Genomic DNA, 26,186 nt, shown 5'->3' on the forward strand with positions numbered 1-26,186 from the left:
CTCTCCTGTCAAAAGGCACTGATTGCTACATTTAGCTCTTAAATCAATTCAAAATCTTGACAGAGGTTTGCTGAAGTCCCACAAATAATCAATAGAGCTATTTTTATCTCTTAAATGAGTGAGGCTTTTAAAAACAATAAAGACATCTTTGTAATGACCAACCAAGCTGTTCCAGAGTTAGGTCTGTTGCTCTGTGTGGTTGGGGGTGGTGAGTGAAAGGGGTTATTTAGGCATTGCCTTTGTTCCATTCTGCAGGTTTATAACCCCAAAATAAAATTGCAAATGTTTCTGGCAGTCATCCTCCAGGCACAGATGGCTTTCCTCCCAGTTTTGGCAAGCCTGATTTCAGTATAAAACTGAGCAATTATTAGAAAGTGAAATATTGCATGATATAATACGACTACCGCCACCATCAACATCATGACAAATGGAGCGTTCATTGTTTCTGGTGCTGTGTCAGAGAGCTAGTGCCACTGCATTACCCCTTCCTCTAAAACCTGTACCTTTGCTGCTGCTGGTGATGCATAGACAGAGGGATGGAACAGACCAGATGCTTTAGCAAGGAACTGTGGCCATTTTCTCATTTGCGTTGGCTCTATATTTCAATGCAGATATCACTGAACAGGTGGCTGATGAGGCCCCCGTGGACTGTTTACAGTAAAGGTTACAGCCAAAATCGATAGGCCTGAGATGCTTCTAATTCCATCTGGGAGATGTTAATCTTCCATCTGACTGTTCCCTCTCTGAACAGCAGCATCCTATTAATGCTGCAGTCATCGGGGATGTCTCACTCAGGTCAGCAGAAGGTTTCTCCTATTTAGGCCTCCATTTGTTCTTTACATTTTCTTTTTGCACTGCACTGGATCGAGCAGTAATGTTGATCTTGACAAGACAGGTTGCCAGTATTAAGCATGCTGAGTTTTGCCTACTGACTTGACACCTGCTACTATGGTTCGGCAGACCGAGGCTCATCACTGCTGCCTGGGGGTTGTCCAAATCTTTTCAACTTATCGCTTACTGAAGCAGGAGGGAGTGATGTTACGTATCACAGCTGACATTATTGTGCGTGATGTATGGCCTTGTAAAGTTGCAAATGAGGGGAGAGGAAAGCTGGTAAGGACTCACGCTTGCACAAACCTGAGCAAAATAAGCAAGTACCCCTGAAACATGCGTGAAAAGTACTTTGTATTTTGGCTGAAATTTTGTTTTAGACGCACGTTTTTGCAAGTTTTCATGGGAAGAGCCGCACGGTCCATGCGTCTGTGTTTCATCAGACTAGTAATGAAGTTCATATTATGCTTTTTAATGGAGGTGGATGCTGTTGCTTACTATATGAGGCAAAATCGCTCTCATTGGTGTCTTTCCCTTGGGCCTAATCGTCACATCTGGCGTGCAGCCCGCGGCAGCTGGGCAATGAGTAAGCAGTACTGAATCCAATTAAAATGGTAGTAAAGCGTGTATAGCAGAGGGCACCCATGCATTCCTCTTACGGTCGGGGAGAATTCTTTGATAGTGCACAAAAGATGAGAGAGGGTGTGCTTCACACACATAATTTAGGGTCAACAGGGATGCTGGACAGGTGGGGGCTTCCCTTGGGCACTGGCTCCCTACCCTCGCCAGCATTCAGGAGCAACCCCTCGTTACTGCATGGTTTGAAGGAGTACAGGTGATTACCCCAATGCATTCACACACCAGCCTCTCTGGCATAAGGGCCAGCTACCTGGAGTGCTAGAGTGCTTTTTTGGCCACATGAAATGAATGGCCAGCTGTAGAGACAACAGGAGCAGGACAGGAGAGGAAGGATGAATGATGGCCGCACCATCGGTCACAAAAAGATGATGGAGGCTGGTAGACATGATGGGCACAGAGCTGGCATTAAGTGTCTGTGACCACCTGCACCACCATTCAGGTGACTGAGCAGCAACTGTCAGGGAAGGGACAACACAAGAAAAAAGCTGGCCATTCTGGGCACTGTCCTGCCACGTGCCAATTCAGTTGTAATGTCTGGCACACCATGCTGTGTCTTGCTGATAGCCACTTGTGTCTCCTCTCTCTTGCACTCCCCAAGCACCCGCTGAGCTTCTGTTCGCTCACATCTGTCTGATCCCCTTGGCACCACACAGCCTGGGCATTGTGCGTGATCCTTTCTGCTGCCAGGTGCAGCCGTGTGAGGTGGCTGAGCAGCAGCTAGCCCACCACCCAAACACGCGCAGACAAAGGATGCTCTCCTGAACAGCTCTGCTGTGCCGGCCTAACTTTTCTCGTTTTCTGGAAGCTGCAGCCTGCAGGTTGTATTCCTCTGTTTTTGTTGTTGTTCTTGCATTGTTCTTAATTCCTTTCTCTGACTTGCACAGAACTCCTGTCTTTCACTTTCTAGGAACTGTGAATTTAAAGGGGTAAATAGCAGTAGCAGTGTCTTCCACTCAGAGATTTCCAAAGACTTAGCTTGCCAGCATCTCATGGCAAATCTGCACCATAGCAGGGAACAGCAGTCAGGTCAGCCGACTGGTTTCTGTGCTCTGCCTTCAGCAGGGCAAAGCATGTGCTGTGTAGATCCATATGTATCTTCTTATGTACAGGCAAACAGATCTTGCTCTGCAAGTCTCTTTCAATGAGACGCTGAAGTAGGACATGGGTTTCTGGTGCACTTGCATGCCTTTAAACCTCTTACTGCAGGAGAATCTCAAATCTTTTTGTTACATCTATTACACAATTCAATCTTTTTCTTCCTTGCTTTTTTATGGTCCTTTTGTTTTTCCCAGGGTAAGAAATGCTGAATGTGATGAGAAGGGCTATTTGCTGAGTATTTCCAGGGTCACTTCACAGAAGCTGCTACTTTTCTGGTCATGCATTTTTCCTTTTGTAGGAATTCAAATTCATCCAGCTTCAGTTTTTAGTTTTCTCACTGTTTGGTTAAATGCTGTTCCTTCTTGCTAGACTTGCTGTCTTTTTGAAGAATAAGTTATTTCTACATGTTTGTAGAAAAAAAAGAATTTGTTTAAGACAGTCATGGTTTTTTATGGCCATTAGGTTTTCTGGTCTTGCTTCATGCATAACACAGACCATTGAATTTTGTCTGGTAATTCTCACATTAAGCTTAATAATTTGTGGATCTAAGTGCAGCTGTCATGTATGAACACAACCCATCATGGTATAAAGAAGGTTTGTAATAAATGAATATAACAAGATCTGTCCATTACTGAGCAGGCTTACTGTGCCATGGGAAAATTCTTACATGGTTACATACTTTGATTTTACTTGGAGTTATGCTGGGGTTAGCTGAAAGTACAGTGAGACCAAAGCAACGACATGGGAGGTTTTCTAACATGGAAGACGTCCCTTTCAACAGTTATTTATAGAATGTGTCTACGCAGTCATTGCTGTTGCTGTTGAATTTGTTCTCAAGATCAAATCTGGCCTTAAGCTTTTATAGAGTTTACCAGGAAGTTAGCTGTTCCATTTAGGATTTTTCATGTGATTTGTATAACCTTTCTGGAACTCACAAGCTGTAGATACAATAACCTGGTTACTAGGGTATTATGGCAGCAGCCATGTAATCATTTCCTTAGCCAAGCAGCTATTCTATATGCATTTCCGCCCAGAGTGTTGTTCACTAAACACTAAAAATATCAGACAGCAAAAAGCAGAGCTCATCATGGTGGCTTCTTGTTGGCTCAGATAGCTGTCGATAGCCATAGTGGAGGGCACTTGGCACAGAAAAATCAGACTTTTCTCCTTGATTTGGAATGATCATTACTTTCTTAGCTTCAGAAACCCCTTCATGCCAGCAGTACGATTTTTAAAAATTAAATGCCCTTATTTCAAGCATCTACATGGGGAGTGTATGTATATGAATATGTGTATTTATATGCACACATAGGCTTTGAGTGAGTAAATATAATAGTAATAGCAACTATATTGCACTAGTATCTAAATGTCCTACTTAGAAGTGGTTCACGTTTGGGCTTCAGTGTACAAACAGAAAAACTTACTCCATGTAGGAAGGCAAAACTTCAATTTCTGTAGATTAAGAGATCATATGGTTTATTTATACTTAATCATAGTATGACAAAAAGGAGGAAACACAGAAATAAGCAGAACAAGTCATCTTACACAGGTATTTGAAACCATCAGCTTCAGGAAGAAGAATCAGAGCACCAAGTATCTTGCATAAAGTTGTATTTGCATTGGTCTTAGGCATGCAAGAAGCAGATTACTTGGGGGTTTTCTGAAGTGTGGAAGAAATCTGATCTACTCCACCAACTCAGTGTCTACAAGTCATTGCATTAGACATAGATTATAAAACATGCTCTTAAAACATTTCCAGGGATGTATTTTATTAGCATGTCTGCTAATATAAAACCACCACCAAAACACACTCCTCTTGTTCACCACTAGCTTCCTTCAACAGGAGCAGTAATCATGTTTTGAACAGGGAGACCTGGAGTTCTCAAAGCCAGTTCTCTCTCAACCGGTATGGCTTAATGGAGGCCAGACTGAACTGCAGTGGTCTACAGTGACTGAAGATCTCTCCACTGATGTTTGCAAAACTTCCATTTGGAGACAGTGCCTGTACTCACTCAGCATCACTGTCTTCGCTCATGCTTCATCAGACACTGCGTTCACAAGCACTTTTGATGAGAAAGTAGTTTCAGCACAGTTGCAAGTGAGAACATTTGTATCACTCCCAGGAGCCCAACCAAAGCTGAGTATTTGCTGAAAAGGAAATTTGTACTAAAAATAGGTGTGACCTTCTCAAATCAGCACTTTTCTGAAATTCCACTGAAACAGTACAGCTCTTTCCACCATTGTAAGAACAGCAAAAGTAACGTTATGTTTGAATAATTACCTCCTAGTAAAAAGCTACCTTTGGATGCAACTTGAGTCCTACTTAATGTTACTTTATTGGCACAGGCATTCCTACAGATGTATCAACTGAATTGTTGACGGATCAAAGTAGACACTTTGCATTTACTTTGTATGAATTTGAACAACTCTGTTAGCACTAGACCAGCAGAGAATTATGCTTTTTTTTTCTCTCTTCTCCCTCGTTTCTTCCCCAGAAGGTACCCTTAAGAATAACAGAGAATTTTATACACTTAAAAACCTACTAAGTTTTTAGTCTTTGTTACAAGGCAATATGTCAGTTCATTTGTCATTAATTCTTTTCAGGTAAAAGAAAAAAGATCTGGCCTGATAACATGTACCTAAAATGACAAAGTAAGCGTGCTGGGCATTGTTCATTTTCCTGGAAGCTGTCTCCCTTATATATTTACGTGAAGCAGTACACATGTCTGAATGAGAAGTGGGGAACGGTGGTGCAGAATCACCCATGGGAAAAGTTTTTCAAGCTCTAGAGTGGAATGGCAGCAATATGTCTGCAGTACTGTAATGCTTTCCTCATAGCGTACACACATTGTTAGATAGTGGATGATGTGCTGATAGGGAGTAGCAGAAAGTAGCTATTCTTATGCTCCAGAGTCTCACTGTGAGCCAAGTGGTTTGAATTGTCAGCCTGCAGACTGATACCGTGGATGAATACAGTTTAAGTGGAAGAATTGGATTGCTTGATAAGTTCTTCCAGTTAAACTGTTGCTCTTCATGTGCGTTTCTGGAAAGACTGCTGCATTGGGCTGTAACAATTGCAAGAAGTAAAGAATTTTGATCTATCTGTGTATTAAGGCACTTTGTTTTGTCACTTTGCAGTGTACTTACAGGGGCAAAATTTTTAAAGCTGCAAAACTACATTTAAAAAAAATAGTGTAGAGAGAAAGGAATTAACCCCTTTAATGTGTATTTCTTAATTTTAATTCAAACCTTTGGGGGGAAACTGTGTTTCTGAGTATTATATTTACTTCTGCTGCTTATGTCTACTTTGGGCATTCCTAACAGCCCCAAATGATGTTTCACTGGGCATGGAAACAAATAGAAACAAACAGTTTCTGCCCCAGAGAGCTAACAGTCAAGAGAAAATGTAAGAGGTGATTAAAGAGACAAATGGAGGAAACAGGTAAAGAAAGCGTCTGCAGGCAGACATAGCTGTGTCAGTAATCATACTCAGCTATTGGCCTAACCAGCACTAGATGGAAATGCTTCTCTTGGGGCTTGTATGTACTATCTTCTAGCATGCATTCTCATACAAGGTATAATAAACAGACAGTGTCTGCGTTGTGTTGCATTTATTCTTGTTATTTTTATCCTTTGCCATCCATCTGACACTTTGTTCAGTTAAGGTGTCAGTCATTGCCTTACATTAAATTTTATTTTTTCTAGTCTCAGTGTAACTCAGTCTCTCACTTATTTTGTTAATAGAAATAAAGAATCAGCCAAGTTTCCAATTTGTGTGTTTGAATAATAATAGGCAAACACAGAGTGTAATAAATCATTAGTCCTTATGGACTGTATCGCCCTGCAACAGAGTCTCTATTCCAATCCAGTTATAGAAGCTGAAATTTTAGTTGAAAGCAAGTATCTGATAAGGCAAGTTAATTATTGTGACATTTTCAAACTGTGTAAAAGATGAAGAATCAGCTGTGTCTGTGAAATTACAACTGAAAATGCAACACTCAAGACTTGTTAATGGTTTTTTTGGCATCAAGAAAGGAGACATAGGTATCTAATATTAAATGGTGTTGCAGAAGAGCAAGTTAGCACTTTGTTTGCCAAATTAAGTTTCAAAGACTATGTAGGTTATGAAGTTTGACTTTCTGCCCGTAAATCTTGAATGACTGACAGACTACTGTAAAATAGCTTTGTTCAAAAGGAGTCTTTGGCAGGCGGCATCAAAGGTTTGAAACTCTGGAAGGGATGAAAAGAAAACCCCACTTTTACACTGATTTCCCCTACAGATCAACATCTCTGTAAAATTTGCCTGGGAATTATGAGCTATTTACTGTATTATGTGCTGGTTTTTTTCACTGTATCCAATGGCCCCTGTGGTTCCTTTTATCTTCAAGATTTAGGGATATTTTTGTACATGAAATGTGAATGAGTGAATGCATCAGTGGAACACAGGGGAAAAAACCACTGGTTTTAGACAGTTCTTTTCTTCTTTATTTTATCACAAGTTGTAGTATTGGTTTTATGGCACCTAAATCTATGGATACATATTTTTATGGTAAAGCCCAATGACATGCACTGCATGCTCCATCAAGCTCTCTCAGTGTTTCTTCACTTGATTCACAACTCTGCAGGGTATGAATCAGTACCGTAGTATAACCCTTAATCTCTTTTTAACCAGAATAATGTGGTGTGGTTTTTTATTTATGGTGTGTGTCATTGTGTCATCATCTAATTATGTAAACGAAAGAAGGGGAAAACAAAATATTTCCCGGAAAACTCTTCTTAGCTGTCGATCAGTGCGGGAGACAAAGTTTCTTTATTGCATAAAAGCAGCTGAGGCAGAAAATTCTTCATAACTCACAGATACTTCAGTCTACACTCAAGCAAGACGTGGCACTGCTGGGGCATGGGCTAAAGGGAAACTGATCTGGTAGGGCAGTCTCTTCTGAGAAACGTGACATACCTCCTCAGGTATGGTGAGAGGCTTGAGGAGAAGGAAAGCTCCCTCTGCTTCCCATTGACTCTTTTTAGCTTTCTGTATGCAGTCGTTAAAACTGCATAGACAGAAGGTGCTTAAGCCCTTGTTTGTCTTCCACAGGGTGAAGTGAAGAAGTGAAGCCTCACAGCTGAACTACTATGAGGTCAGAAGCCTTGCTGCTATATTTCATACTGCTACACTCTGCTGGGGCTGGTTTCCCAGAAGATTCTGAGCCGATCAGTATTTCGCATGGCAACTGTAAGTATAAGAGGCCAGAGGACTTTATTTGCTTAATACTGATCAGGGAACTTCAAATCAATAGTATTTTGTTACAGTTGCAATGAATAAAGTTGTTTTTCTTGATGTCTCCCACATCAGGCAATTTATGTTCTCAGATACTAATATGGGAACATGACTTTTTCACATTGACTTGTGACTACTGGGTGGTAAACTCCTTGATCTTCCAAAACCACAGCCTTTCTCCTGAAACAGAGACACTTTAGTAGCATGATCAAACCAATTATCTTCCTCTATCCAGCAGCAAAGGAAGGAAGCCTTCTCCCTGCTCTGCCCCATAATCAAAGTGTCCCTCACCTGACTTGTGAAAATATAGTACTGGATAACCAGTGAAGCACTTCAGAGTTTCAAGCATAGCACACTAAACTGAGCTCTGAAAACATACTTTGTTGATCTAACACAAATAACTGAACTTCTTTAAATTCTGATGGATTCAGCTTTAGCATTAGGCATTTTTTGCTGAGCTGGAAATGTAGCTGAAAACCAAATCAAGACAAAGAATCTTTTGTAACAGAATCTGTCTTCTTTCTTACCAGCAGTAATTGGCAAACTCTCCAAAATCTAGGGTAACACAGACAGCTGCGAATTAGTATTGAGATTTGCTGGCAAAACAGGTGGAAAGCTTTCTGTGCATTTCGCCATGCAAGTCAGGCTTAGCATAACTGATTCTTTCACATTTACCTCAGCTCAATTATGATTACTGCAAAGAAAAGTCTTCTGAATTCCCAAAGGTTCAGATGTTTAAAAGGAAGTCTTTGGCGCCTGGGTCTGTAAAAGTATGCTAAGGAGTAGCAAGTCAGCAATGAGTAGGCTTATGTTTAAGCCTACTTTGGGTCAGGAATTTGATTTTAAAGTGAATCTCTCGATTGTCCTTGCTTACTGTGCTTTGGGGTGGCCTTGGCACCCGTAAACTTGTCTGTCTTGGGTAACAGCAAGCTGAAAGGCAGACCCCAGGGGCTCACTTGATGTGCTCCAAATGCTAATAGGCATCTGGGGTACAAGAACAGGGCAGCACTGCTCTGAAGCAAACCCTGCTGAAACATGTCTAGTGTGACCACCGGGTCTTCAGCACCAACTTTTTCACCCTCCAGAGGGGTGATGCTAACTGTCCTTGCTAATGCAGAAATAGCCAGTCTTGATGCTTTTGGAGCAGTGGAACATGGGATAACTTTTTCCTCTGCAGCATGGCATGCTGAAGTGCACATGAATGTACAGGCTCCCGGCTCATGCTAGATCCATGAGTTAGAGAGGAAACGGTACTGGACAGAGAACAGCCTGACGGTTCAACTTGGCATTTTGCATGTAGGACTTGGTCAGAAGGGTTAAGCTTCTGAACGTAAATCCTGCCTGGGCTGTCTTAATTTGTTTCTCCAGGAGTTTTCAGCATCTGGTTTGCAGGGAGGTTCCTGTTCCTATCCAGTTTTATCACCAGGCTTTCTGACACATGGCACTCTCAGGTGCTTTGCTGAAGCCATGCTGTGAATCAATACTTTGGCCAAGCTTAATAGGGAAAATACGTTTAGAGGAAAATAGCTGAAAACACTAAAGCAGTAGATGAGTTTCTGAAGAAATAGACTCCCTCAAACAGCTCCAGGTTTCTGGGAAAGCACATTGATGAGGAAAAGGCTCAGGCACAGCTAGATGCTAGTCAGCTCTGTATAACATGCACATGCAGCAGTTCTGCATTGATGATGGTGCTCATCAGAGGTTTATCCTCCTGCTGTCATCTGTCATTTTGTTTACTTAACTAGCTCCCTAGTTTGTGCATCTAGATGTCATGATCACATGTACATATGAAGTCTAACAGCAAGGTGGCCCTTGGTCAGAAGTGTTCGGCATTGTTACAGGTTGTACACACAGATCATCTGGGGAGCTGCGGCACACCCCATGTATGCTGAGGTCTCACCAAAAAAATTATGGGAACAGAGTGAATAAATGCTCTTGCTGACTTGCAGAGTGTGAGGGAAAGCTGACTTGTTGATAGCATAAGCTCAGTACAGGCCTTCCAGTCAGTATTGTTGTCCAGTTGCCAGAACTGGAGTATCAGACTGGTTGCCAAAATAATATGCAGTGACTTTCATTTTATAAAGTCCAAGTGGTCGTTTCCCACTGTTTCTCAGAAATCCCCACAGCTGTTCTACAACGGCAGTCCAATTCTGTAGGAAACCCAGGGAGCTGGCAGTTTGAATCAAGGAGAGCCAAGTCTTTTGCTTTAACCACTACCAGCCCAGTCATTGTGGTGATTGATGGGCCACTGTGAAACAGCTTTGTCCTGCTAGACACACTTTGGCAGCCAGGAGCAAACATTTAAGCTCTGCAAGCAGTGAAAGAAAAACTGTGAGAAAGTGCCGTGTACCTGTGTGCCAAGAGCTCCAGAACAGCTTTACGCTCTAAAAAAACCTCACAATTTTTGTCTTCTACAAAGGTGATGGCTTTCTCCTTTGCAGCTGCAAAGACTGTAACCTTAAAGAACTCTCCAGCCCTCTATGCTTGCGCCTTCCAACTCCAGGCTGTGCTGCCAGAACAGAACAGAAACCACAGGTTTTAGCTGTAGCTGGGGTCCATGGTGCTCCATGTTATCACCATTTCAGTTTGCGTTTCTCTTTTGACCCTGTATCTTTTTTTCCCTTTCCGCAGATACAAGACAGTATCCGGTGTTTGTGGGTCACAAACCAGGGCGGAACACCACGCAGAGGCACCGGCTGGACATCCAGCTGGTCATGGTCATGAACAGGACCCTCTACGTTGCTGCTAGGTCAGTAGTCCCCTGCTTTGCCACTCTTCCCTTGCTGCTTTCAGAGGAGGAAGGAGAAGATGAGGGATATTCAGAGTTGTTCTCTGCCGGACACATTATTTTTAGGATATTCTCACATTCGGAGAGAGCTTAGCAGGCTCTTAGTAAGACATATTGGAAACCTTGTTAGTCGGTCAACTAAGGTTCAGTTTTGCAAGGTGCTGAGCCAGTCCTTTCAGGACTACACACCTCTCCCTCCCTTGGAGTCTGGCAAAAGCGAAGTTGCCAGAGAAATTGTTTAGCCCCGCAGAGGAGAGAGTCCATCCTCATCCTCTAATTTTGTTTGTGCACACCATTAATGACATATTTTAGAGAATGAGTCTGATGGTGCACAAATGCATGTTCAGATAAGAGTTATTAAACAGTAACGTTGCTGGCTTAGGCATGTTTTTAATATCTTGAGACAAAAAAGAGGCAAACATGTTTGCTGCTGTTCTTTCAATGTACTCAGCAAGGTTAATTGAATTTGGTGTCTGGATTTTTTTGGAGAGCTATACTGTGCAGATACAAGCACATGCCTTTTTATAAAAATTGCGTTTAAAGCCACCCATTTAGTTTGCATAGCTCAGCATGGCACCATCAGCTTCAGTGGAGCTATACCGATTTATACAGCTGCCAACTTGGCACAGCTCAGCCATTAACACTTCCTCTCCCTGTCTGTTGTTAGCAAAGGAGACTGATGATCTTAGAGGGGGAATTAACCTGATGGGTGCAGGATGAAAGCAAGAAGGGTCCAGATTAGCAAGAGTGGGTAGTCCAGTTTAGGAGCTCTTGGACCCAGATCCTGTCTGGGACCTCCCTGCAAGCTGCCCCTCTGGTAGCAGCTTGTTTCCTGCATGTTTTCTGGTCCTTCTCCTCCACTGGAGAAATACACACCCTTCTGCGTGTGCCACAGAGGGCCAGGCTGTTCATGCAGATGGGAGAAGCGGTGGGTGGGATGGCCAGGAGGTGAGAGGGAACAGCTGCTGAACAGGCAGCCTCTCACCACCAGCCCTGTCCTCAAAGCCCTTGGCAGCCTTCGGGAGCTGCCTGGCTTTCTTCTCAAACAGACACTCTCCGTCTTCTGGGTGGTCGGATGTGTCCTGTGGTGGAGATCTGTCTGTTGATCTACACTCGGCACCAAGTAATCGATCAGCTGCATTACACCAGCAGAGTCACCAAATGCCGTTTTCACCTGGTCGTGTCCCTGGCTGCTAGAAGAGCACACTTCTACCCGTTCCCCTACCCAGGCATTGCAGCTGTACCGGCAAAGCTTGGCTTCTTCGGGCTTCTCGCATACACCAGTCTGTATGGGGTCTGGGTGACGGAGCTCTGGGTTCTCGCTCATGCCAAGCCCTTGCGTGAAGTCTGGACAAAGAGCATGCATCCTTCATGGGAGCTGTGCTGGTGGTGGTTGTAGGGCACAAAGTGCGGGCAACCCCACAGCAAGGCCTCCCTGCACTTTGCCTGAGCTTGGGGATTAGTATTTTTGCTGCATTTAGTGTGATAATGAGCAAGGCGGGGGAGCAGGCTGAAGGGGTTTGAAAGGTGGTGGCAGGATTTCCTCCTTTTCATGGCTGAGTTCCCTTTGCTTTCCTTATTTGTTTTGCTTTAAATTAGGAAATCATTTGCAGTTGGAAGGTGGTAAATCCGCTTTGTGGATTTTGCTCTGCTGTATTCATAGTTTGTTCCCAGACTGAGATTGACGCAATTAGACTGGTGCAGTGCCCCAGCAACTGGCATTACAGCAGGAAAACCCAGCGAAACATTTTGCGATATGAAACCACTGTGTGCACAAATTAGATAAAGAATGCTAATATTTGGGGGATAGTATATGTACTGGTATTTGAATATGCATTCTTACATATTATGTGGCTATATATTTGTATAAAACAGTTTACTACAATGAGAGTGCTTATATATTCCTAGGGTCTTGTGACCTACAAAAAAGAATAAAGACCTGATCTGTTTTGTGCTTACATAAGCACAAAAAAATCTTCTTACACTTTTTTCCTTTGATAACATAAAAACTCTTTGACATATTCTTTTCCCCCTCCACACGTTACTGAATAAAATCCCTGCTGGGCTGAGAAACCTATGTGATACAAGTTAAAATTCAAAGGTCATTTTTATCTTTAAGTAATAAACTTCAGAAAATGAGTCATCCTTTGATAACTAGTGTGAATGAAAGTTTATAACTGCAATACCCCATCTCCTTTAGAGGTAGGAGTAAATCTAGAGGCTGAAGCAGAGGTGTACACAAAGGTGTTTCTCAGAGTTTTGTAACAAGTTTCACTGAAAACTGTAGCTAACATAAATCCCTTAGCTATCATATCAGATGTTGCTCTCATGCTGGTTTTTTTAGACATTGAAATATAGTGATGCTAAGTTTATGTTTGTATGCAATTATCTGAAAAGCAATCAAAAAAAATTATTAAACATTGAGAGGTTTTATTTGGGGGTTGTTGGGTTTGGGTTGGGTGGTTTTGTTTGTTTGCTTGTTTTAGAAAATCCAGTGTCTACTTTGCAGACAGTTTCTGTGCGCAGGAGCGGACAAAGTCAGGTTTGAGAACTGCTAACACTTTATTACTGAGCTACTGGCATAGGACAAAATTTCTGTCAGTTGCTTATTTTGTTGTATGGTGTACATGACTCCTGTATTAGCTATTACCAAATAAAATCTTGTGTCACTTCAGAAAGGCTTTGTTTCATGTTATCAGGCAGAGATATCCAGCCAATATAAATTAGAATAACTCAGCTGAAGCCCATGAAGCCATGCTGTCCAAATACCTGGCTTGCAGTCTGCAAAGGACCAGCTCTGTTCTCTTTCTCCTGGTGGGAAGGGTGCTCCCTCGCCGCCTCTCTCACACTCACCCACAGCCATGCACACACCCCCTTTTCTAAGTTTGCCATGTCTCCTCCTCCATTGTCTTGTATGGTGGCAGCTTTTGTTCACGTTATCTGCCTCCCCTCATGTGTATGTACAAAAAGGTTTATTGAGCCCACGAGGAATCAGGATGGCTCCCTCCTCGTTTGCAGTTACACATTTCCAGACGATGCACTGAGTGGCCAAGGGTCATGCACAGCCGGTGGCATTATTTAAATTCCCTTCCTCCACAAGATTATGCCATGGCAACAAAACTTGGTTCTGCTGACTGGAGGTGGGAAAAACGGAAGCTCTAGGATTAAGTCAATTTGTGTTAGAATAACTTAATTAGCAGTGAGCTGTACACATACCACAGCTAGTAGATAGTAGGAGTTGGGCAGCAGTGGGAAAAGGAGGGCAAGGACAATCCCGCATTGTCTGTGGTTAGAGTCCTCCCCTGAATTTGACAGCTCTTTCATTCGCTGATGACACTGTCAGCAACTATGTTTCACAAACGGCATGAGAAAATGCTGTGTAATTTGTGTGATACTAACCCTCTTTCAGATGATCCCGTAACTTAGCATCTGAGTTTTCTTTGAGCGGTTTCTTGAACCAGAAAGTAAGTCCTCTGAGAGTTGTTTTATTGAGAGTGCAATTAAATAACTCAAGACTCATTCTGAGTACCACCACTGTATTTTCTAATTGTCTTGTTTAAAAAGAAAGCATCATAACCACTGGAAAACAAGACTGGTGATTAAAATCAAGAGCTGTGCTGGAAGGTTTTTAGAGCTCCAGCCACACCTAATTTGCAATTTAAGAAGTCTTGTTCCCACTTTTATATAGTAGGAGTGACAGCAACGAAGAGTGGTGTACATAAAAATGGAACCGTGCAGTAATCTTTGAAGCTGGAATCATGCTAATAGGTAATTTTAGTCCAGCACCAGCCCTGACCACTGCTCTGCCAGTAAAGTCAGGCAAATAATAAACTGAAGCATTAAACCAAACTTGGAAGTAAATGACAGCTCTGGTTTTACAGAGTCTGGAGGAGAAGAAAACCCACAGCTCTGCAGTTCAGCATCTTACAAAGCAAACAGCCTCAAGCGCCGCGGCAGACAGTAGATTTTTAAAAGCCAGTTCCCCACAACAGTGCTGCCTCTTTTCTCCACGTGAGAGAAGTGTTGCTTATTCCTCTCTACAGCAGTATTTTGTGTTTGCTTTATTTAAGAGACTAGCACTGTTTCCCCAAAAACCAATAAAATGAAGCTAACCTTGAGAGACTGGAAACAGTCTATACCCTACTTGTAGCAGACCCCTCCAATGCTGGGGATCATGCTCCAGCTGCACAGCTTCTTGCATTTTGAAAAAAGTCAGTGTTATTTCAAGGAAAAATGAGATGCTCAGTCCCAACTGGATGTGGTGGTTACGACAGCATTGTGGGTTGGTGGGTTTTTCAGATTTTAGGTTCCATACAGAGATGTCCTTGTTCTCAGCTTACACAGAGGAGAATGTTTAAAAATATCTCTTTACCTGGGTAGCTGAGTCTATTTCCTCTTTCCAAGGAGAGATTGGCAGCTAATTGTAGAGAGGGACAGGTTCTCAGAAAAACAGGAAAGTAAATGGAAGAAAGAAATGTGAACTTTTTTTCAGAAGAGTATTTTACAGTTTAGTTTAGTTTGGCCACTGGTGTGTGAAGAAAAGAATGATTTCTGGGAATAGTTTTGTGGCTGTCGGCCTTTTGCCTACCATATTGTCAATCAAATTATCACAGCTGAGGTTAGACACATAATTTAAAAAAAAAAAAGAAAGAAAGAAAGAAGCATTAACCTCTTTTTAACCCTGAATGGCTAAATGTGGCACGTTGACTGCTAGCCCAGGAATCTGGCAAAGGCTGCCTAAGAGCTGTTGCAGCTGATGTCAGGATGTGCAAAAACATCTGCATGCTAGATCATGGCATCTGCTGTAGGACCTATAGAGCAGAAATTATATGAGGCTCATCTCCTTTCCAAAATCTCATTTGTTCAAATAACTGCTTTTGGGAAAGAATCTTGCCTCGAAGTTCTGTAGCATTTTTCTTTTTTCTTAATGGGAAGGAAAACAGTTTATATATGAAAATGCTTTTCTGGGAGAAGCAGGCGATGCTGCCAGTAATGTTCCCTGGTAAGACCTGTGATCTTTTTTTGAATGGATTATGGATTATCTTGTGATAGATACCTCTCTTCATAGAAAATGAACTGTCTGACTACTCCATTTGACTTTGCATTCATTTGCCTTTGTTTACAGGGACCATATTTATACTGTTGATATGGACACATCACATACAGAAGAAATTTATTTTAGCAAAGTAAGTAGCTTTTATCATCATCCAGAAACCAAGGACACTAGAACAAACTTCAAATAAATAGGAAGATGACATTGTTTCAAACAACTTGTGAGTGCTGCTGTAAAAACTGTAATAAGCAAGTAAGATGGCATTGCTAATCATATTTGGGGAAAGCTAGAATAGCAATCATGTCCTCTGTGAATTTCTGATAAGTGATTTAGCTGGGCTGATAAGCAATCTGTACTTAAATACAGTGAGGTCCCTGATGGAACATCTGTCAAACATCTATTCATTTATATTCAGCAGTTTTCTGTAACAGCTATACTATCCCAATTAAGTATACGGAAACTTTCATCATAAAAAGCAAGTGCTGTTTACATATTTTCAAGCACACAAATTTTATTCACTCATGCAAGTACTCACTAAATAAAATCTTATTATAACACCACTTTGTAGATGTATTCACATTATCTCCATGGGAAGTTACATTCAAACTAAGAAGAGCTTTGTCTGCATTACCATTTTTTGTATCAACATAAACACACTAGAAATAACCTCTCTTCAACTCCTTTGCATTGCATTCACATTGTGTAATACGTGCCAAACACAGCCTTGGTCCAGCAGAAGTTCATACGAATTTGGGCATTGGATGAATTCCACTGTAGGAGGAGAGACCGTTTCATTATAACTGTGAAAGATGCTGAAGATGAGCTTATGCCCAGTTGCTCATCAAAAAGTGAGGGCACAGGCTTGTAAAGGTAATAAACATCCATGGTTACTCTTTCAGTGTGGAGCACTTCATGAATGCACTGTGCCTTAGTTTACTGGTGGGAAACTGTCAGGAGTATTGTGGCAATAGTGTCTAAGGTGTTACTATCTTAGGCCATGTGTTTTAAATAAAGTTTTATTATAATTAATCAGCCTACCACATTTGACCACTCCTGAAACTCACCACAAAAATATCCAGGCTGGGATTTACCTGTAAGTGTTCTGGAGAAAGAGTGTTAGCAGATAAAGTCAGCAGTGTCTTGATAGGTGGAGGGCTCTCTGAGCCTGTTAGCTGAATTGAAGTGATAAGAATTACCTGAATTTAATTTCTTTGCTAATCTAAAATGTTGTCTTCTACAATACATATTTCATTTTGAATCCAGTTAGGACTTATAGTCCATAAATGTTTATTCTGATGTGCAGAAGAAATTCAAATCAAAAGAAGAGAGCTTCTACTACTTTTAAGAAAAGCGCACATATTTTTGAAAGTTGGCTTATTGCTCAATTTCATTGGTTTAGGTTTTAAAAAAAAAAGATAGGCTTCTAGTCTAATGAATAGATGGCAACACAAAATTAAGTGAATGCTCCACATCACTGATCTTTCATTGTTGTGGTGAATTAATCATGGAGAAAGGGTGCAGAAAGCTTTCAATAAATATATGTTCAACAGCTATTCTCCCTTAAGGGACTTCTACTTCTGAAATCAAATGCAACAACCTCTGGGCTCTAATTGATTTCTTTCTTGATCCTTGCAGAAATTGACATGGAAATCTAGACAAGCTGATGTAGACACATGCAGAATGAAGGGAAAACATAAGGTAGGCAATTTTCATTTCTTCTGCATCTGCCACTTTAGTTTAGTTGCTTCACTATTATCTCAGGCTGCTGGCTGTGATGTGGAATGGATCATGCCATTCACTTCTTGCCATAATTGCTTTTTTCATCAACTTACTGAAGGCTTTAATTTGCAGAAATAGTTTACTTTTAATGTGGTAAAACATTATGACAGGAGCCACAGCAATATCCTGTAATACTTAAAGCACTGAGGATTTTGGACATAATGCTTAGTGTACTGATTTTGCTTACTACTGCCTCAAAAGCTAAGTGCTGCTGTCCATCCTCCTGCAGGAATTTACCGAGAAGTTTGTGTAAAGCATCAGAAAGTATGAATGTGTACAGTTGTAGAAGGACTGTTTCTCACACCAATTTCACCCTGCTGTAACCTATGACTAGCACAAGTGGTATCAGAATTAGATGCAGACTCTTTGATTCTCTACGCCTGCTTCCCCTTCTAGTTACAGATGCTTTATGCCAATACATTGCACTGGTGATGCTACTGTCTTACAGCAAGATAGATGAGAAGATCAGATTTTTCACTCATGAGGAAAACAACAGCTTTCAAACAAAATTCACCTATGTGAACAATAGAAAAATCTGACCTGTAATATGAATATCATGTCTTCAGTTCTTTGTAACCATTTTTAAACCACTAGAATATAAATCAGTTGCGTCTTGCTCATTGTCAGTTAAACATAGTTGAAATAAAGCCCAGAATATCACAGTGGCTACCAGCCAATTTCATTTTAAAGCTGACGATGAAATATCATGGCATAAAAATAAAACCAGACACCCAAAATGCAGTACTTAAAATACTTTTTATTATTTTTCTTCAGGATGAATGTCATAATTTTATTAAGGTTCTTCTAAAAAGAAATGAGGATACACTGTTTATCTGTGGAACAAATGCATTCAACCCTTCTTGCAGGAACTACAAGGTATGTGATCTGTTTATGGGATTTCCTTTATGCCTTGTCTTTCTGTTGGATTTATTGTGACTATGCTGGCAACAGCATGAGGTTGTCATTTAACAATGCATCATTCAACTCTGTAGCATTTATCCTGACTCGTTTCAGGGCTACAGACCTCAAAGTTGAGTGGATTTCTGAGGACTGCTTGCATTGATTACCTACTTCTTTGCAACTCCTGCATGTCAAGAGTTTATTGCCACTTTACATTGCCCTCCATAGGTGCAGAATCCTCCAGATCCCTGCTTGGGGATGCAGTCACTCCTCAGAAAGTTTCTCAGCTTGTTCACTGACACCCACATCAAGTCATGGACTGATGCTGAGGATTACCTCTGGGGTAGCATGTTTTAAATGTCTCTATTGTACTGTTCTCAATCCCAACCAAAAGCTGAGATTAGTGTTGGGGACTCCACAGATATGGAAGCTGTGGAGGTCCTATGGCACTGTATGCTGTAAAAGCGATTGACAGCAGATCTCCACAGGGAAAGGTACAGAAGGAAGGTGATGTGTTCCTCACTAGCTGGGGATCTGCAAAGCCAAAACATTATTTAGAGCAGTGTAGAAAACTGTGCTGGTCCATAGACACTTGACATTAATTCCTTGACCCCAATTTCTTCCTTTGACATACTGTGTCCCTGTTATCTGCATTTTAACAGGGCCCATTTATTCAAATATTTCCCGTTTTCTCAGGCTTGCACCAGTATAATCTGATAAAACCCCCAACAGTGGATGTCTCTGGAGTAGCTCTGAAATGGATTTACTTAGGCTCTTGAGATCCAGACTCTTCTTTTCCAGGCACTGCTATGTCCAACAGGTTGTTTCTCATCCTTCTTTAGGAAAAAGAAAACAGCTTGCTAGTGCTGCTTCTGATAAAGTCACAGCACAATTCTCATTCATGTCATTGGTTTCAGAGTTATTGTAAAAAACAGAATAAAGACATTAACATCCAGGGAAACAACTGCTGTAGTGGTATTTGCTGTGACTGCTGCTCTTCCTTGCTCTTTCTGCAATGCTGCTTTACCTTGTTTAGCCACTGTGATGGCTATAGTCTAGGAAACACAGGAGAGAAGTTCAGGGTAGTCTTTTCTTTCAGTCTGTGGAGGAAGAATCAGATCTGAATAAAAATACAAGCCTGTGGCTTGGTAACTGTGTGGTACAGATAGCTGGTCTGTTAACAGCCATTTCTTCTTTTCCTATTTTCCTTGCATCCTGCTCCTAGCGTGCAACAAAGCTTCTCGTTCTCAGTGCTGTTTTTAGTCTTCCAGCACAGTTTGTCCATTTTTAGCTCTCAATACCATTAATGTGGCTAACAAATCTCAACCAGTCCACTTGCTAGAAAGCTAGGTCTTCTAATACAAATACAGATTTCCTTGGCATCCTGATGTGAGGGATATAAATCGCCCTCCTTACCCTTACTGCAGGTGTTTCATTCCCTTTGATGGATGCATGGCCTCTGCAGACTGCCTCACCAGCTGCTGAGCTGCAGGGGCTGGGTAGTGATACCTCTGGGAGGCAGCAGAAGGTCTCCAACACCTGACCTGGCTTTTGCTCCATGTATTTCTGCATTATATAGAGAGAGCACAAAAGATGACAGAAAACAGGGCTGTCCCTTCACGCTAACAATGGAAGTGTTGATGAGCCTGGGGTGTGGGGCTCAGTGCAGTGAAAGTTGCTCAGGGCTGTAACTCGTTTCCTCTCACTATCATGTGAAATGCTTTTCAGCCCTGGAGTAAACACAACTAATTCCCTTCAGAGTGGATTTTGACAGGAAGGATACATGACAGAAAACAAATGACGACAAATTGTCCACTGGAGGACTTGGGTGCTGTAACATACACGCAAAAAGTTGATTGGAGTAGTTGATGGTGCTGGGTGTCTTATTTTTCATGTTCTGTGAACCTGTACTGTATGTGATTTATACAGTATGAGCTGCTCAAGTTACTTGAATATGCTAGAAAGACTCTTATTCCCAAAATAAGGTGGTATAAGAATCTTAAAGAGGTAAGAGCTGTACCTTTCCCCTATAGCTTACTAAACCCTCTTGAACTTAGCGTAAAGTTGATCTGTGTATTTGTATCATTATCAGTGCCCGGGGTGAATTTATTTCCCAGGAGTTACACTTAAGCCTCAGATTTTACAATTCCTGCACAGATTAATTCTTGCCTGATGGTAAGAGGATTTCTCCCTTACACAGACTCAACTGATACAGTAAGACTTGGAGAGCATCCTTCTGAGTATGCAAATCAAGGAAGAGAGCACCACTGTTGAGACTAGAGCAAGAAGGATCTCCGGACTTTGGGGAGAAAAATGCACACACAGATAATTGTCCTAGTGTTGTTTCTTCTGACTGCTGTGGCTTGCAGTCTTTTCTGTGTATAAGAGCGCTTCTGTTGGATCACTGTTGAGGATAAATTTTGAATCCCTGCCAGAACCACAGACCACATAGCCTGCTGTAGTTCAACAGGAAGCTTGTGTACAGATAAAATATAGACTGAAGACTTTTGTAAAATGTGTCAGGGTAAGAGTGATTAGCTGCAAAAGAATGACTGACTTACTGGATATGTTTTCTTCAGACTGATTTTATTTAACACCATGATTTTTGTCAGGTTTTTAATTCATAGTCAGGAGCACAGTTAGAGAAAAGACCTTCCTTCCTGCCCAGAAAAGAAGAAACGCTGTCATAAGCCTCATCCTGGATAAGAAGTTTTGTTTCTCTATCTGAGGAGCTCCCTTTTGTTTTTCAGATGGATACCTTGGAGTTCCTGGGAGATGAATTCAGTGGAATGGCCAGGTGTCCCTATGATGCAAAGCATGCCAATGTTGCGTTGTTCGCAGGTAAAGTGACGGAGATAAACTTTTTTCTTTCTGTCCTGCAGCCAGGCTCAGCATAGCACTGTGTCTCTTGAGTCCAGAATGCCAAAATCTAAAAGGTGGCCAAGGGAGTGAATAATGGCTAAAAATAGGAGGCATGAGGAAGTCAGTAGCATGGAAGCCTTCCCTTCTCTGGGATTGACTTCACTATCATAAACATTGCCTGAAGCCTCAGTTTCCTGGTTCAGTGTTTCCTGGATTCGTGATAATATGATGCCACACCAGTGTGAGGCACCATTTCTGGCTGCATCCAGCTTCTGCAAAAGTCAAGGAAAGTCAAGGCTTGAGTGAACTTTAATGAGGAGCGGGCAGGATATGCTCTTTAACAACTGTAAGCTTAAGTTAAGCTTCATAATAAAAGGAAGCTAGGGAACATGCTGTGATGTGCCCTTTTCTAGATCTAGAAGGAAAGGGAAGGTGATTTTATTTTCAAGCAGAAAACATCTCAATGTGGTGTTACCAGCTGTTGTAGACAAAGGAGAGAAGTGTGTTGGTTAATAATGATTTATGCTGCATGCAGCAGAATACAGTTAACTGATTTCTACTACAACAGCTAAAAAAAAATGAGTGTTTATTAATGGGGTTAATTTGGGCTGTTGATTATGTGGTATTTTTGTACTTCTCTTCATGAATTCCTGATTAAATTGTTTATTTATTGAACTTCTCTTAGTGTAAACCTTGCCTGTCTTTTCTTAGATTTGGCTGTAAAATAGGTGGTAAAGATAATACAGAAGCCACTTACAATAATGCCAGTCCTCTTCAGCAGGTGTGATGCTAGAAAGCAGAGTCTGGGCACTCACGTGGAAATACTTTAGCTATTCCTTTGAAGATTTAAGAGTGTGCAAGTATTTCAGCCACTCTCAACTGAATCTGTAGCCGGAGGGCTTGATTAAACACTACTGTGTTTGAGGTGGCATCTGCCTCAAAAAGGACAGATTTTATAAGAGGTTGCAATTTTATTTTTCTTTTTTTTACTCTTTATAGTGTAAATAAATCAGTCCTTTTGTTTCAAAAATAATGGTGATGATGATGGTGGTAGTATGTAATTTCTTAATTACAGTCAAAAGAACATAAAGTAGAAATTCTCTGATTGTAGCAGGTAATTCATAAATGATGGAAAGAGAGACACCTTCAGAGAAAGTTCTACCCCATGTGTCTCAGATTCGCTATCCTTAGGGCAGTTTGAATGACCTTTCAGAAGGGCCTTTCTCACTATACTAGCCAAGAAAGCATTTATGACCAACTTAATGTAAACACTTACCTTGCATTCAGTTGAAGTTTGGTAAGATAACTCCTACTCTGTCACTGAAGAATTCCTCACTTTATTTGAAAATAAAAAGAATATTTATAGAAGTGATCATAATCTTTCATGATGATTCAGAATAAATTTGATACTATTCAAGTGAATTCTTGTAGAATATACCTTGTAAATCTGCTAGCTTCAGAAAATCACTGTTTGATATGCCATACATATTGATACCCATGATAACTTTTCAGAGTGCAGTGAAAAATAGTTTCAGAGCAGTTTAGGGCACTAATCCAGGTCATCTGAGTCTGTTGGGTGCACTTACATGAATATGGCTCTTCTTGTAGCCTGTAGCTATTACAGCTGATATGTGCGAATTGTAATTGGTCACATAGTCTTCAGGAACTTGGCAGGAAAGAAAATAAATGTGTGACTGTATTAACATGAGTTCAGACATCCATATCTAAACAATTCAGCTTTTTATTCTATTTTAAAATTTGTTTTAGTATCGCCTTTTTTTTGTAATTGGTTTTTTCTGGTTTTGCTAAGGAAAAAAAGTCCATTTTTAAAGAGCCAAATAGTGATTGGAATTGTGGGACTCAGAACAAAGAGTACAGTCCTGCTAATAACAAACATTCTGATTTTTAAATCTTGAGCTGAAATTAAACATTGTCTGTATGTGCAATGAGGAGAGCTTGATGAATAGAAGCCTCTCTGCTTTGTCCTTGGTATGTTCTCAGTGCTGGCGCCTTCACGGCCCAGCACCCAAAATAATCTCTGTCAAAGGAGATGTAGGCCATTCTGATTTTTATGTAGACGCAACAGAGACACAAGTTGCTGTCCTCATACCATGGTGCTTGTGCTCCTACCAGACATCATGTTCCAAGATCTGTCTCGCACATGAAACACCCCTGTACAGTTACCGTGACCCACAAACAGATTAGCATTTAAAAATGTTGTTGGAGCTCATGCTTTTACTGATAGCTTTGCATCTTTTGGTTGTCCTTGGGGTGCCATTTTGTAGACCCTTTCTTACCGCTTGTCCTCTGGTTCTTCAAGAGAGAGGAATGCATAACTCATGCAGGAAATGCCTAAAACACATTGTAGGAAAGAAACATAGATAGGCAATCCTCCTCCATCTCTTTGCATCCCTGTTTCTCCTGAGCTCCCTGCACGCTATTTAATTTTTTGCTAGTGATCTTTGGCAGAGGAGAAGTGCTCTCAAAGGGAGAAATTTGCATAAGTGTCAATTAGCTGACAGTCCCTAAGACCTGCCTGGTTTGCCCTCCCAGTTAAAACTAACAGTTCTGTTGCGGCTTCCCCATAATTATTTTGCCCACATATGTAGGCAGAATTTATGAGCATTGAACCAGAGGCGTGTGTAGGGAAACTATGGATAGGGTAGTTCAGTATGACTTACCTAAAGTGGAGAACAATTACACCATAAGGTTTCTTCTCCCACAGCATCCCTGTGAAACTACCGTTTCAAAAACTGGTGACTTGCTTGTTCAGTGCTGAGTCCCACTTACCTGGCTGGATTTTTTCCCTTCCGTGTTCCTAAGGAGATTGTGATGATTTTGTTTGCCCCATCTCATCTGACTGATGAGAGAAGGCGATTATATTATTTCCAGTGCTCCTCCCCTCTTGTTTCTTCTTTCCTTCCTCCCCAGAGGGAAAGCTGTATTCTGCCACAGTGACCGACTTCCTTGCAATAGATGCAGTCATATACCGGAGCCTTGGAGACAGCCCAACTCTGCGGACAGTTAAACATGACTCAAAGTGGTTGAAAGGTAGATAAACAAACAAAATGAAAAAAGTGGCATCTCTGATGAGAGTATTGGGTTCCTGACAGACCTCTCTGTCATTTCATTTCACCAACGCTTTCTGGCAGCAAGAAGGAAGTAAATTGCATCTCTTACTTACACTGATGTGTTTATCTCTTCCCTCTTCTCCTGACCCCAAGTTACTGGACCTGACAGAAACTATGAGCATGGTAGATCAGAATATATATTCCAGCGAGCTTTCCAAGCTGAAATCCATCAGTTTACAGCTGTTGGATATAAAGGTTGGAACTTGCAGGGCTCAGTGTGCTTGGGCTGTGTTTGAAAATATTCCTGCCCCAGCACTGTGTTAGGTAACAGTCAAGGCTTCATGAAGTATAGAGGGCTTGTCCTGTAACATTAAGATTCATCAATGAAAATAAAATTATGGGAATATTGCACAAAGCCTTTCTTTTATGGTTCGTAGGGATTGTACAGCTGCCATTGAATTAGGCAATTTCTGTGCTCTAAATGCCCTCATTGTTAAGAACGGAGCTGTTTAGCTTCATGTAGGCGTTATGAATAGTTAGCATTTGGAGTGATTTTAAGAGTGAGCAAAGCCATAGTTTGAAGTCTTTTTCTGCATGCAGAAATGTTTTGCCAGGTGTCGATTTTAGCTGTCCCACTTTGCTTGCTGCTACAGACATGTGTGGGCAGAAACAGTTACATGGTTTGTTATTCCCTCCACACACAGCCTGCATGCCATAAAGAGCACTGCTTGGACCCCTCAGGCATACCATTATATATTGCCTCTTTACCTTTCCTCGTACAACGCGGGGCAGACGTGTTAGTGACGAACCCTCAACTACCTTGCAGTGATGTTGCACAGACTTGACCCCAGCTGTCCTGTCCCCAGACAGTGATTCTTCTGTGGTGGTGATGTTGCTAGTTCTGAAAACTGAACAAGTTTGCCTAATGCGGGCATTTCACCTTTGGATGTTCAGTGTGAATGTATTTGGCTTCTCTTTGCATGCTATATGCTGTACATGGTGCCTAAATAGGATGCCTGGGTTTTCTTTCTAGAACCATACTTTGTCCAGGCAGTGGACTATGGCAATTACATTTACTTCTTCTTCCGGGAAATAGCAGTGGAGTACAACAGCATGGGAAAGGTAAGGGCAAAAACATTGCCTTGAATGATTTTGTCAGATTCAAGAGGAGGAAAACATATGCTATTCTTGGACCAATGCTGTTAGGAGTGACCTTGAAATGAGAACTATAAATCATGATGACAAGGTCATCATTTTGAGAAGATTCCTATCGCTCAAGCCAAAAGGTTGGTTGGAGTGAAACATTGCACTGTCTTGAAAGGAAACAGGGTGGTTTCTTATGGTGACTGTGTATGCTGGAATCTCTTTTTTCAAATCGTAAAAAGCACAAGGCAAATGTAATTAGTTCAGCATAGTAGGTAATTGTTAAAAATGGATTCCAAAGCAGGGAGATATTTTTCTTTAAGAAATCTGGAGTGCTGAGTAAACAGGGGCAGGAATTTTGTGTTCTGCTGTTCTGCAAAGAATAATTAAACACTTTCTGCATTTTTGCTAATTTCATAATAGCTTTCTGACTAAGCAGTCAGAAAAGCTGACCAAGGTCACAAAGGTGGAGGGCAGGAATAAAAGCCCAGCAAGATTTGCATAGTTTTTAAGTGCTGAAAACACAAGAGTCAGAGCAGGCAGCGTGGGTTGCAGGGACTGTGAATATAAAATGTGCTTTTGTTTGGGGAAATAGAAAGCTAAGCAGTCTGTATGGAAATGAGTTTTATATGGGTTGAGAACAGATCTCCTGAAGGATTTATGGCTGTATAGTAAATGCCACAGCCTTATCTTTTATAGCACACTGTTCCAAAGCTGAATTTTTTCTCTGTTTCTTATTTGTCACAG

General features: G+C 41.3%; 1 protein-coding gene across 4 annotated transcripts in view; it reads left to right on the forward strand.

The window, feature by feature from the left end:
- The window catches only part of SEMA6A (semaphorin 6A), a 115,386-nt gene that overhangs the window by 43,578 nt on the left and 45,622 nt on the right, over nucleotides 1–26,186 (forward strand). For all 4 annotated transcript variants that reach the window (XM_075021333.1, XM_075021335.1, XM_075021336.1 and 1 more), the window contains exons 2-9: nucleotides 7,661–7,798; nucleotides 10,475–10,592; nucleotides 15,757–15,817; nucleotides 17,320–17,382; nucleotides 18,238–18,339; nucleotides 21,114–21,204; nucleotides 24,157–24,276; nucleotides 25,330–25,418. In XM_075021333.1, the coding sequence (XP_074877434.1) occupies nucleotides 7,699–7,798; nucleotides 10,475–10,592; nucleotides 15,757–15,817; nucleotides 17,320–17,382; nucleotides 18,238–18,339; nucleotides 21,114–21,204; nucleotides 24,157–24,276; nucleotides 25,330–25,418 (744 nt within the window). In that variant the 5' untranslated portion in view covers nucleotides 7,661–7,698. The remainder of the gene's footprint in view (nucleotides 1–7,660; nucleotides 7,799–10,474; nucleotides 10,593–15,756; nucleotides 15,818–17,319; nucleotides 17,383–18,237; nucleotides 18,340–21,113; nucleotides 21,205–24,156; nucleotides 24,277–25,329; nucleotides 25,419–26,186) is intronic.

This window comes from Buteo buteo, chromosome Z (assembly GCF_964188355.1).
Source record: "Buteo buteo chromosome Z, bButBut1.hap1.1, whole genome shotgun sequence".
Classification (NCBI taxonomy): Eukaryota; Metazoa; Chordata; class Aves; order Accipitriformes; family Accipitridae; genus Buteo; species Buteo buteo.